The following is a 14,297-nucleotide window of genomic DNA, read 5'->3' as shown; positions in this document are numbered from 1 at the left end:
TTCCAGAATTGTAGTAAATTTTGTTTATTTTACTTATAGATTATGGTTGAACGGATAAAACATTTGATTTGTTCTGAACATACACAAAGTACAAAATATCATTGCTGTTTGTAGCTGCTGACGTATTGCACAAATAACCTCATAGTTTTATTTAGCTTCAGTCCCACAATTTGGTGTTGGATAAAAATTATCAAGCCGCGGTTGCATCCGGAAAGATTATAAAATAAGTTTTAAATGCGTTTAAATGTTACAAATAACTCACCTAGCAGCCTTGGAAGAAAGATGTAGCGTTATATAGACTTGCATTTTGGCAAACGTCCTGTGGAAACTAATCTCGATGTATCGTTCTTGAATAGTTTACAGTTGTTTCATAAGGAAGGTTGTAGATATGGAAGTTTATTTGTATTTTGATTTGAATCTTTGAACCGAATTAATTAACGCATATTGGGCCTAAATCTCGTTTTTTTTTACTGTAGGTCGGGAGTTCGACCGCTGTTGTCAATTTCCTGCTTGTATATTTATAGTTGTCAGTGGTTGTAGCGTCACCTAACGTAAGAATTCATTTGTATAACCAGACACAAGGTGTTGATGTTTGACTAACTGAAAGGCATGGGAATGTCTGTCTAAAATTTACCTTCTTTTTATTGTTTTGAACTCACTTTTGATATTTATGAAGTTTGGAAGCATACGAATGGTTCTTGGGACAACCAAGCCAATGTTTACGAAAAATATTGACGAAATCACCTTTACTCCACCACACTACTGCTCATATCCTTGACGCTCACAGACAACGAAAACGCGAAACTTAGTTTCGACCGAAAAACTCTTTTCTACAACTATCTGTTCTGATTACACCAAAGACATTCAGACAACGTCAAATAAGTTTACTACCCTTTTTGAAACTTCCATGCAATTACAAGGAGCTTAATTTATGTGGTCGTTCCTTCATGAGAAATATATTTTCAATAAGGCGAAATGAGCAATTCGCTTGTTGGTTGTAAAAGCAATCGCTTTATGTGTGTTCGTATTTTACTTACTTATTGGATTCGCCAGACAATAAGCTAACTTCCTTTCATAGAACTTTAATAGCATTTCGATTAAAAACAGTATTGTGTCGCAACTTATTTTGTAATACTACATTTATTTACAATTACTGTGATTATGTTAATTCGTTACACACACTATAGAGCGTTCAAACTAACAAAAATTTGCATTAATAACGGTTTGCATCAGGATTACTAAACACAGTTACATTTTAGGACTTTACGCAAAATTAACACAGATTCACAATCAAAAGTTCGCAGGAAAGAAAAAAATGTCATAAGCTTTCTAAATTTTACATGAACACGTGCTGACATTACGAAAACTAAAATCGGAAATCATCATGGTAGTCACGACACAAAAAAGTGATAAGAGTCCTCAAGCACGCAACGCTCGTTTCAAGTCAGTACACAGGAAAACTTTTGATGCGTAAAAACATACGATAACAAAACTACAGATGCGATTTCCTATGAGTAGACAAAGACAATACTAAGGTGCGTTTTAAAAAACAGAAAATCACTTTATGTTTTTTTGCACATTTAGAATTAATTTGTCTCATTTTTTGCAATTTATTCAAGCCGGTTTCGCTCCGCACATAAGGAAATTGAGCCAGCCCAGAAAATATTTGAAGCCTACGACTTTTGTCCTCGTCGCTCGAGAAATCTTTTGCTTTGCTGTAGATTTCTTTTGCTTTTTTTACGTATTTTACGTATTCCTTGTGGTATGCCTGTCCTTTGTACGAGTACATTTTGGCAAGCAATTCGTGGCATTTTCCAAAAACGACGTAGTCTTCAGCGTTCTCTCCCAATTTCTCGGTCACATACTCAATAGCTCCCTCCAGCGTGTCTTTTTCTTCCATGCCCACCAAGTTCGCCTGGATGTTTGCCAAAATTAATTTTCCTAATGTAATTCGCACAGTTTTTCTGATTGGATCTTCAGGGATCTTATTATCTAACTCCTTGATGCATTTTTCCATGAGCGGGACTGCAAACTTTTTTATAAAGTTGTTTAGATGCTTGTGTTTCTGAATCATTCTTTTCACGATGTCTTTGATCGCAGTCATCGAACGTTCAACATCATCAGCTGTGGAATTTTCCAGTTGTATGGATATGTAATGGAATAGAATAGCTTCACAGAAACATCCCTGGTGATATTTATTGTAGGCCAAATGCGTTACGTCCTGTGTTGAAACATGTTGCAGATTTTCTCGAAAAATGTCTAATAGTTCCGCAGCTATTTCTTCAGCTTCTGGGTATCGTCTTGTTTTAAGTAGGACAGAGTAGTATTTAAGCAAGAAATTTCCGTCCCTTAAATCCCTGCCTATTGCGTATCTTTCTTCTAGTGCTTCGAAAAGATCATTGTCTTCTATGTCGGTGTCATATGAAACATCTGTAAAAAAAATTATGCTCATTAAGTATAACCCAATAGGCTTCTAAATTACAACACTTTGGACAGTTTGCTACGATCATGATGTCAGGGAGATGTGTTTGTGAACCATTTGAATTTTTTATTCCATTTTAAAGTAGACTATACCATACCTGATTCAGAAAAAAACTTTTCCAGATCTTGGATATTGGGATTGCTTGGTTTTATTGATTTAGTCTCTCGCCCTTCTGCTGTTTCGTAGCTCCCTATATTGGATAAAATGCATCATTACGACAGGACAGTTTCTATTCAAAGTTGTCATTGTTACTGGGACTAGCCACTGTCATTGTAAATAGGATTTGCTTGCAATTCATACCTTTGCGCTTGTGTTGTTGAACAGGAAGCCTCTGGAACGACAGAAACAAATTTAAATCCAACGTTTTACAAAACGACCACATATACTTACGTCCTGTTCTAAATCACTCTTGTCCTTTAAATTATCCGCTTTGTTGGGTTTTGAAAGAACCTCCGCTTTGTATTTGTTAGTGATCTGCAAAATGACAATGTATTTGAACGCAGTTTATTACCTTTTTTAAAAATCGATGAGCTGTATATGTACTGGTTTGCATATATTGTACAAGCAGTGTTATCAGAATTTATTAGAGCTCTTATTACATTTTGACTTGATGTCTCATCTTCACTAAACAATTCAAGAACCAAACTTCCGCTCGCTACACCGGTTATTACGGATTTTAAATTCCAAAAAACATCTTTCAACGCTGTCAATACAGATGCAGGAATGGCTTTGATGATATCAGCTCCAGCTGTAACAACGGTGCTGACGCCTTCTCCGAATCCTAAGAAAATTGCAGCTATTCCCGTAGCTTTAATTTCAATCTTGCCACGGTGTTTTATTTTGGAAAATGTAGATGTGGTTCCCTCTGTGTTTTCACACTTCACTTTATGTTGAAAAACACTGGGCAACACTCCCGAATCCTGCGACACAAGGGTTTTTGCTTTAAATGTGAAGTTAGTTTGTTCTACTAATACATTGCTAATGGGGATTCTTCGTAAAGATGAAACAGTAAGAAGTAATTTTTGTTACAATCTATGGATTGGGTGCGGAAAAAACTTTGAATTCAAAGCGCGCATTGGTTTAATTTATTTAGTTTTGAAGTTAGGTGTAATTTCTATACCTGTTTTTCTGATGTTGTTTTGCTCCTGTTGTAATACTCATCGAGCGACATTGAAAAATCATTCAAGAACTTTTCCAGCTTAACAGATACGGAATCTATGTCACATCCTTGTTCAATAATAAGTTTGTTGATATTTTCTTCAGTTTGTTTTACATCAGCGGAGATGGGAGAAAGATTCAAGGAGTTTGTGTCGATGATTTCCACAACAACTGTTGAGTGATCATGTTCCACAACATAACAACTCGAATGTGGATATAACTCCTCAAATGACTGAAGAAGACACGGAAAAACCTTTATGATCTCAAATTCTTCTTTTGGTTGTGATTTGCTTTCTTCATCATCCTCAGTTGAACACTGTTGTAACTCAATCTTGACGTTTATTAAGTGTACAGATATTTCTTTGGGAGGCATGGCTATGCTTAAGTAAAAATATCTAGATAAAATGAGCGACTATTGCTTCTAAACGAACAGAAATGTGTCGTTACGCTGTAGCAGTTCTAACGGCAACCAAGCCAAATGTTACATTTTCGTTATTTATCAACTAAGCCAGCGCTTCCCTTTTTTTTAACGAATGCTCCAATTCTCGTTCTACCTCAACGAACAAAACGATCACGCGCTCAAAGAAAAAAAAAGGAAAAACGACATCGCGAAACTTTAGTTTCGCCTGGCAAATATTTGTTCGCAACTTTGCGCGGTATACAGCAAATTCAAACAACGTTTAACCACATTTTCGTCCTGCATACCGGAAATATACTGTTTTGCGATATTTTCAATCGCTTCTGGCGGGAGAATAAAATTGTGGTTATGGTTATACGAATCGCTGACAAATTGACGATGATAATTTAAGATTCGACTCAAGGTGAATTGTTACAAACATTTTAAAGTGTCAGTCTTATTATGTCAGATAGGCAACATTTATTCAAAAGAAACCAGTACCAATTCTTTTATTGGTGCATTCCAACACCACCACAAACTTTCCTACAAAGTCAGTATTAATTCAAAGAAAATGAAGCTATCTGACTTAATCCAACATTAATAGTGTTTAAGTCGGTTAGACATCTAAACGTAATAAAAAGAGACCTGTTTTAAGATTTTCATTATTAGCAAACGCCTCCTTGCAAAACTACCACCATTATACAATTAACATAAAAATGGCGCTGCCTATTCAATCCTGTGCTTCCTTATTTATAAGCATCGCAGAATCGCGCAGACGGTTTTGCTTGACGAATTGGAAGAGGAACTATTGGTTAAAAGTCAGTCAACCATGAAGATCGTAGAAGTCATAGCAAAAACGTCTGTTGTGCAACAAATGATGCTGCTACTATCTTATACGTTGCTATTGTTTTGTTCGCTCTCGGCTGTAAGTCCTTTTCCACAAAACTGTGTATTCGATATATAGAACTGTTTACCGTGTACAACTGCCAGTCCTGTATATAGCCACTTGTCGTTATTGGCTCATTTGCAAATGTCATTGAGAGCCAGTAGTACACACGATTCAGGGTTTCGTCAGTTCAGTTGGTGACTGTATCACTGGCTAGCTTTTAACCCTTTAAGCGCCACGGTCAACTGTGTACCAAAGGGGGGATTTTCCCTAAAATTATATCTCCCGTTGTAATTGGCCTGGCGACCTAAGGTTTTCAGCAACAAACAGCTTGAAGTTTATCATAAAAAAAAAATATACATATATTTGCATTGAAATTTTTCGAGTAATTAGTCACTTTTTGATGATGATTTATCATAAAAAACAAACCAGCACAGCATGTGGTCTGATTGCATGTCTCAACAAACGGCCGATTACCCTTTGGGAGTAGCGCGAAACGTTCTACAGACGAATTGTGCGCGAGGGTCTCAGCTTTCGATCGGCGGTTTCCGTTTCTCTCTGTGACGTCACAATGACGAGATGTACGCATGCAAATTTAGACTTGTGGGAATGCTGTAGTTTTTGCGTACAAAACAACAAAATAGCAGGGAGAAATGTACATAACATAAAATAAACATTTTGAGAGTGCAGTATAAAAAAAAGTAAAAATTATAATAAATAAAGAAAGAAAAAAAAATTTTTTTCGCCGAAGCCAAAAAAAAACTCCAATTTACAAAAAAAGGAGAAAACCTTCATTTATTTTAGTTACAGGTTTTTATTCTGGTTCCATAACACTGGTTTTGCTTCCTAACAACAGACAATTGAGTAATTCTTTCCGCAGCATAACAATCGCCAATGGTTTTCGGAAGGGTATATCCAAGCATATCCACAAAAAGTTCAATGATGATGATTTGGTCATGTCACAGTCACCTATGTAACATCTCTGATGCATAATTTGCTATCAAAGCATCATATATGGAAGCATACTCATGTAATTTGTTCAAGAATCAAACACAAGTGGATGTGGCTGTGGGCGTCACCTAGTAACTAGGGTAGCTTTAATTTCATACAACTGATTTTTTCCTTGTCTTTTTTCTACATTGTCTTTGTTATGTTGTGGAAAAGGTTTATATGCACTGGTAGAAGGCTTTTCCATTCAATTATCAATACATATTGATGTTATGCCTTATTTTTCATCAATATATATTGACGTTTCATGTCGTGCTGAGGTCAGCGAAAATTATCGAGTTGTCTCAAGCGCGCCGTCTAGTGGCTAATACTAACGACAAGTATATTTTGGGACTAGGCATCAGGAAATCGAAACAGTGGCCATCTGTCTGCAGCTTATACACAATTCGTATTATTGGCTCCACTTCGTTTATCATTGATATTACCTGTGTTTGACATATGCAACGCTGACAAAAGAATCACAATATTGCCAATATAACAACTTGGTAAAAAAGATGGTTATGAATTTTGTGTGGCGGTTGGTTACAAGACATAGTTCAATTACAAGATTACTAAATATTTTAATATGAGCAAGAAAATATGTTTTGAAAAATAACAGTGATGATTAAAATGAAGGAATGTCAACAACAATTTTCAGTTGCGGACATCAAGAAAATTTATACCGAAATTGGTGATTATATTAGCCGAGCTCTACTTGAGGTTTTTGATGAAAGTAGGGCAGTTGCGACAAAAATAAGGAAGAGTGCATTGGGTGATTATATTAAGAAATAATCCATCACATAACAAAAAATGCATAGGAAAAATGGAGCGGTAACGGTCATATGTACGAATTCAATTATCTAACAACACAAAAAGATTCTGTTCACGTATAGCTATTTGCTATCAACAAGATAATATTTGCTATCAGCAAGATAATATTTGCTATCAACAAGATATACGTTGTTTACTATTAGTTTTATCTCGCTGCAACAATTTCCAAAATGCTTGCATTGGCAGCTAGCTTAAACTTGAATAAGGTTTGAAGTTTGAAATGCCTTTCGTGTTTGATCGGTCATTCTCGTTCGTGGTTGGCCATGCGGAACCACTACTTGGCCGAGTGTTAGAAGCACAAGAGATAAAAGAAACGTTGCAAGAAATCCTTTCATTTAGGCAGGGTTAAGTTTTGTGCATAATTGTGCATTGTTGTTATCTGGCTCATAAATGGGTCAAAAATGGTGCGATCCACATTTTTCTTCATGAAAAGAAAAACACGAAATATCCAGATTTGTAATTTTCTAGAGGAGAAGGTTGATAGTTTGTTTGTGGTATTTGATAACATACAGAATGCATATAGAATTTTTACAGCGTTCCGTCGTACTAACGAACTGGCAGGTATTTTCGTACATAAATTGTATGCGCAGATCTAAACTTACATAAGTGATATGCAAAAAGGTACATAGTAGTTTTGAGATACAGTTGATGAAAGTTGCACTTTTACCGCTGCGAACGAAATTGTGCGAAAGCGAGATTATTGTTGCGTGACGTCATAGAAGGCGCTTTGGTCAAGCGAGTGCTGGCAGCAAGACATGCGTAGGAATGGAAAACATTGCAAAATTGGTTTAGTATAATTTTGCATTAAATAGGGGACAACAAGCGAACAAGTGCAACAAACGGATTTTGATGTCAATTTGAGTTGCAGACAGATGGCCGCTGTTTCGACCTATTATGTCTTATTTAGTTGTGTAACAGTAAAACAATTACTGGGTCAGGGTGTTCTTGTTGTTACAGCATTTATGATCGCTAACGTGTTGCATGAACTTGAAAACACGACAGAGACAAACTGTTTTGCATTGTCGTTTTGTTCACTCACAGCAAAAGATAGTATAGGTTAATTGAATTTTATTCGCCGAGAAAGGCCAACCAAATTAGTTAATTATGCAACACAGTAATTCTGTCATAGTACCAATTTTTGCCTGGCAGTAGCGTTGCCTACGAGTTCGCGTCATAAATGATTTATTTAATTCGCCACAATCAACCACTAACGTAATTTTTGCAATATAGTTCGTAACTAGAAATTGGAATCATCAAATTAAAGTCAACACAAAGGTGAGGTAAAAGTTATGACATCACACCCAAAATGACGTCATTTAATGTCACTGAGCAAAGAAACGCACCATTCCCGTTTTGTGTGTTGTAAAACCCTGTCCTGACCTTTGAGTCAACGTAATCTGTGTTTGAAACTATTCGATATCTGCAATATAAGGCGCCTTCTCCTATCTAAACAGTGCATTTTTTCGACGCAAGCGCCTTGTGTGATGTCATTTTCGCCACAGCGCAAAAGGTTTACGATTTTTTGTCGCCGCTACTTTTTGTGTAGTTTTCTCCATTTTTTAGTTGACGTAGAACCGATAAACTTTGGATATATGTTTGTTGCATACGTACCTTTACTTTGACGCAAAGTTGACATGCACTTTAACGGAGGAGTGGGGAGAAAAAGGCAGGAATTTTTTAGGTTTTTCAAGTAACAGCTACAGCGTCAACTGGAGACCAAAGTAATTTTTTCACTCGAAATACAAACCTTTACTGACAACTATTATATATATGGGAGATGATCTATTGAAGTCACATATGTGACTCATGTGTTCTTCTTCTGTATTTATTACTTTAAAATCGTTATTGTGCACAAGTATATGGAATGGATTTTTTGAGGACAAAACACGTGTCATTGGTTACAGCTCCACATGAAATCTGTAGCAAAGCAGAAAAATATTGAAGTTGGTTATTTTCTATGTAGATAAAATGGATAATTTGAATATAATGAATCAAACGTGTTACTTTTGATGGTAACCTGCAATGAAGTAACTTTTACATGTATAGCGGTATTGAGTTCAATGACCATTCGGACGCCAGGGACCAAGCAAAACGAATGATCTTCGAAAACAATCAGAAACAGGATGTACGAGATAACGTTGAAAATCTATGTAGGGAAATTGATGTCTGGTTTAAACAGGTTTGAAAAATTCGGTTTTCTTTGCAACAGTAAGCATGGTAAAAGCTTTGAATATAAAAAATAAAATTGTTAATACTACAATCTTTTCCAAAAAAAAATACAAAGAGCCAGAAAGTAAAATCCTTTGGATAGTGCAAAACACTTATGCTAATTTTTGTACACCTTTTTCCTCAAAGTTACAACAATGTTTAATTTTTGCTTATGACGAAGGGAACGACTGGCTGAGAAAGAACAGGTTACTTGCCTTGCAGTAATTTGTAGTGATTAACCCACTGATAATTTAATAGGCTCCCGCAAATGCTATTAAAAATATGTCAATACGCTTGCGTGATTAAAACAGGTCATTGTTTTTAGATATGGTTCAGTTTGGAAAAGTCATGTCGAAAAAAGAAATTCGAATTTAAACAAGTCCTAGAGAGAAGGAAAGACAGCATAATATAAGCTATAACGTCGACAAAATTTGATCAGAAAATTGCTTTACTTTCCAAAGAGTGTCGCAAAAGAAATAACAAAGCTAAAAGCATTGCTGCAATTGGAGTGGCCGCGGTCACGGCTTTAACAGCTGCGGGCATTGCAACTTGGTTGCTGTGGGTCCACCATGATTGTTTTTCTGTTTGTGGGGGTAATTTGTTTCATGCAAAATCGACATTGTCATCATGTTGCAACCTTGAAATGTTGTAGTTTAGACTAATCATTAACTTTGAGGTTTTAATAATGATTATACCATATTGATGGTATGGCAAAATTACTCAAAATTTAGTAAAAATTGGTGTTTTTTTGAAGTGTAATTTGCTATTTTTTGCCACGTTATTTACGTAATTTATGCCAGAAGAGCAGCCCTGTTTAAATTGTAGCAAATGAGACACAATAAATGATGTTTTTCTATCAGTAACAAATTCTCTAAGTCGCTGAGCAGTGTTTTGAATGCATAAGTGCGTTATTAGTAATATAATACGTATCGTATACTTCAGTAATGCAAATACTCGTCACAATAAAACATGTTATATGTTTTTGAAAAAAATATTTCAAAACGGTTTTGGTTTCACACTTCACTATATGTTGATAAACACTGGGCAACACTGACGAATCCTGTGACACATAGGTTTTTGCTTCAAATCTAAAGTTAGTTTGTTCCACCACACGGTTGATTGATGAAACGTTTTCAGTTGTTGCGTAAAGAAGGTTGTAAATATGAAAGTATATTTGTAGTTGGATTTAAATCTTTGTGCCGAGTTAATTAATGTCATACTGGGCACAAATCCCGTTTAGGTTTTCCATTTGGTTTATAAATATTATATAGATGCAATATTTTACCACATCGGGATTCGAACCAAAGGCACCTGGCCAGGAGTCCTGACTAGGCTTACCTGTTGAATTATAGGTTAGGAGTTCGACCGCTTTTGTCAATCGCCCGCTTGTATATTTGCAGCGGTCTGTGGCTGAAGCGCCACCAAACGTAACAATTCGTTTGTATAACCAGACACAAGGTGTTGATGTTTGTTTAACTTCAATCAATTGGGCGCAATTGCAATCGACCCAAAAATGTAAAATGCACCTTCCTACTATTGTTTTAAACTTAATTTTGATATTTATAAAGTTTGCAAGCATACGAATCATTCTTGGGACAATCAAGCCAATGTTTACGAAAAATATTGACGAAATCACCTTTACACCACCACACCACTGCCCATATCCTTGACGCTCACATAAACTCTTTTTCACAACGACCTGATCTAATTACACCCAAGACACAATGTCAAGTAAGTTTGGTGCAATTGTTAAAAGTTTCATGCAATTACAGCAATGGTGGTTAATTCATGTGGTCGTTCATTCATACGAAATATATCTTCACTAACGCGAAAAGAGCAATTCGCTTGTTGGTTGTAAAAGCAATCGCTGTGTGTTCGTATTTTACTGACTTGTTGGATTCGCCAGACAATAAGCTAACTTCCTTTCATAGAACTTTGATAGCATTTCCATTGAAAAAAGTATTGTTGTTGCAACTTAGTTTGTGATACCACATTTATTTACAACTACTATGATTATGTTAATTCGCTACAGCGCACACAGCGTTCAAACTAACAAAAATTTACATTAACAAACGGTTTGAACAGGATTACTAAACACAATTACATTTTGGGAAGACAAATGCGTACAGAGGAAAACTACTGATGCGAAAAAGCATACGATAACAAAACTACAGATGTGATTTCTTATGAATAGACAATATGTAAGGTGCGTTTCAGAAAACAGGAAATCACTTTGGACATAGTCAACGTCTAGAACAGGATATTATTGTCTATTCCCAGGACATTTCCAACATAGTCTAGCGCCTCCCACGCAATAACACACAGTTATTTGACCATATGAATTGGATGACGCAATTCATTGCCTAACAGCACTGCTAGCTACAAATCACCGAAACTTGAATGCTAATACACATGGAGCTAAAGTCAAATTGTAATTACAAATAATGTGTTCAATTAAATTTTTAGATTCATTATATGATGCAATCATATGAAATTCATTTACACATATTTTATGCACATTTCATTTCTTTACAAGCACAAAACTGCATTAATATGTGTCTTTGTCGTAGAGGTCAAAACCAATAACTCCGCCTTTAAGCATTCTCCTTAGGTCAGTTTTACTCCCCAAAGTGAATTCACGATGCATGTCTGCGGGAGGAAATTTAGTCAGCAGAGAAATTTTTTGAAGTCTATGACTTTTGTCCTCATCACTCGAGAAATCTGTTGCTTTGTTGTAGATTTCTTTTGCTTTGTTCAAGTGATTGTCGATTTCCTTGTGGTATGCCTTTCCTTTGTGGATGTACATTTCGGCAAGTAATTCGTGGCATTCTCCAAAAACAACGTAGTCTTCAGCTTTCTTTCCCAATTTCTCAGTCACATACTCAATAGCTCCCTCCAGCGTGTCTTTTTCTTCCATGCCCTTCAAGGTCGCCTGGATGTTCGCCAAAATTATTTTTCCTGACGTAACTCGCAGGGTTTTTGTGATAGGATCATCGTATATCTTTTTACCAAACTCCTCGATGCTTTTTTCCATGAGTTGGACTACGAACCTTGTGATGAAGTTGTTTAGATGCTCATTTTCACGAATCATTCTTTTCACGATGTCTTTGATCGCAGTCATCGAACGTTCAACGTCATCAGCTGTGGAATTTTCCAGTTGTACGGATATGTAATGGAATAGAATAGCTTCATAGAAACATTCCTGGTGAAATTTACTGTTGGCCAGATGCGTCACATCCTGTGTTGAAACATGTTGCAGATTTTCCCTAAAAAAGTGTAATAGTTCTGCAGCTATTATTCCAGCTTCTGAGTATCGTCTTGTTTTAAGTAGGACGGAGTAGTATTTAAGCAAGAACTTTCCGTCCCTTAAATCCCTGCCTATTGCATATCTTTCCTCTAGTGCTTCGAAAAGATCATTGTCTTTAACATCGGTGTTATGTAAAAAATCTGCAAGGAAATGCTCATTAGATATTATCTAAATAGGCTGAAGTAGACTACCATACCTGATTCAGAAAATAACTTTTCCAGATCTTGGATATTGGGATTGCTTGTTTTCATTGACTTAGCCTGTCGCCCTTCTGTTGTTTCGTAGCTCCCTGCATTGGATAAAATGCATCATTACGACAAGACTATACCCATTCAAAGTTGTCATTGTTACTGGGACTAGCAACTATTATTGGAAACGGGATTTGCTTGCAATTCATACCTTTGCGCTTGTGTTGTTGAACAGGAAGCCTCTGGAACCACAGAAACAAATTCAATTTCTATAAGTTTACAAAACGACCACATATACTTACGTCCAGTTCTAAATCACTTTTTTCCTTTAAAGAACCCGCTTTGTTGGGTTTTGAGAGAAGAGCCTCCGCTTTGTATTTGTTAGTGATCTGCAAAACGACAAAGTTTTTGAACGCTTTTTTTAAACCGATGATCTGTGTATGTACTGGTTTGCATATATTGTACAGGTAGCGTTATCGGAATATATTTTTTTGTTTACCTTTAGCAGCTTTTCAGATTTATCAAGAAGATCTTCCCATGTTAATTTTTCCAGCACAGTATATTCGAACGAAAGCAACGTGAAGTTAAAATTTACAGATCTGTCAAAATGGTCTCGCAATGCCAAATTAACTTCATTTTTAATTTGGCCACTAAATAGAGCTCTTATTGCATTTTGACTTGATTCCTCATCTTCACTAAACAATTCAAGAACCAAACTTCCGCTCGTTACTCCGGTTATTACGGATTTTAAATTCCAAAAAACATCTTTCAACGCTGTCAATACGGATGCAGGAATGGCTTTGATGATATCAGCTCCTGCTGTAACAACGGTGCTGACGCCTTCCCCGAATCCTAAGAAACTTGCAGCTGTTCCTGTAGCTTTAATTTCACACTTGCCATTGCCTTTTTTTTTAAAAAATGTAGATGTGGTTCCTTCTGTGGTTTCATACTTTGCTTCATTTTGGTAAACACTGGTCAGCACTCTCGAATCCTGCGACACAAAGGTTTTTGCTTTAAATTTTAAGTTAGTTTTTTTGACACATTGATGAAAAGGTAAGAAGTTATTTCTATTATAATCTATGGACGTGATTTGCGCGGAAAGTTTAAGTTTTTCAAAAGGTTTTTCGAAAGTCAAAGCGCGCATTGGTTTGATTTATTCAGTTTTTGGGTTGGGTATCATCTTATACCTTTTTGTTTGATGTTGTTTTGCTTCTGTTGAAATACTCCTCCAGTGACATTGAAAAATCATTGAAGAACTTTTCCAGCTTAACAGATACGAAATCTATGTCACATCCTTGTTCAGTGATAAGTTTGTTGATGTTTTCTTCAGTTTGTTTTACATCAGCGAAGATGGGAGAAAGATCCAAGGCTTTTGTGTCGATGATTTCCACAACAACAGTTGTGCGATCATGTTCCACAACATAACAACTCGAATGTGGATAGAACTCCTCAAATGACTGAAGAAGACACGGAAAAACCTTTGTGATCTCAAATTCTTCTTCTGATGGTGATTTACTTTTTTCATCATTCTCAGTTGAACACTGTTTCAACTCAATCTTGACGTTTATTAAGTGTACAGATATCTCTTTGAGAGCCATGATTATCTCTAGGTAAGAATATTTGGATATAATGAGCGACTATTGTTTCTAAACGAACAATAATGTTTGTCGTTACGCTGTAGCGATTCTAACCACCACCAAACGTAGCCTTTTCGTAAATTAGAAACAAAGCCAACGCTTTCCTGTATCAATAGTGACTGCTCCAATCCTCGCTCTTCCTCAACAAATCTTTGTTACTATATTTAAATTCAATGATAAGCCATATCAAAGGCTCTACGTTTGTGTCAAAAATTT

The 14,297-nt window shown here is 36.1% G+C and overlaps 2 protein-coding genes across 2 annotated transcripts; both read right to left on the bottom strand.

Moving 5' to 3' along the window:
- Window positions 1-951: 951 nt before the first annotated feature.
- On the bottom strand, window positions 952-4,096 carry LOC145902515 (uncharacterized). The gene is made up of 6 exons (XM_082990522.1): window positions 3,603-4,096; window positions 3,082-3,402; window positions 2,873-2,956; window positions 2,783-2,813; window positions 2,580-2,672; window positions 952-2,430 (listed from the first exon to the last, which is right to left on the bottom strand). Exons 1-6 carry the CDS (start codon window positions 4,011-4,013, stop codon window positions 1,493-1,495), a joined length of 1,878 nt encoding a protein of 625 aa, XP_082846648.1. The 5' UTR covers window positions 4,014-4,096; the 3' UTR covers window positions 952-1,492.
- A 6,966-nt stretch (window positions 4,097-11,062) lies between these two features.
- Window positions 11,063-14,042, bottom strand: LOC145902990 (uncharacterized). Its single transcript, XM_082991080.1, has 6 exons — window positions 13,632-14,042; window positions 12,944-13,435; window positions 12,747-12,833; window positions 12,656-12,686; window positions 12,453-12,545; window positions 11,063-12,396 (listed from the first exon to the last, which is right to left on the bottom strand). The coding sequence occupies exons 1-6, from the start codon at window positions 14,040-14,042 to the stop codon at window positions 11,498-11,500; spliced, it is 2,013 nt and encodes a 670-aa protein (XP_082847206.1). The 3' UTR covers window positions 11,063-11,497.
- Between the last annotated feature and the right edge of the window lie 255 nt (window positions 14,043-14,297).

Source organism: Ascidia mentula, chromosome 5, assembly GCF_947561715.1.
Source record: "Ascidia mentula chromosome 5, kaAscMent1.1, whole genome shotgun sequence".
NCBI classification, from domain to species: domain Eukaryota; kingdom Metazoa; phylum Chordata; class Ascidiacea; order Phlebobranchia; family Ascidiidae; genus Ascidia; species Ascidia mentula.
The sequence above is the reverse complement of the archived record's forward strand: the minus strand, read 5'-3'. Positions and strand labels throughout refer to the sequence as shown.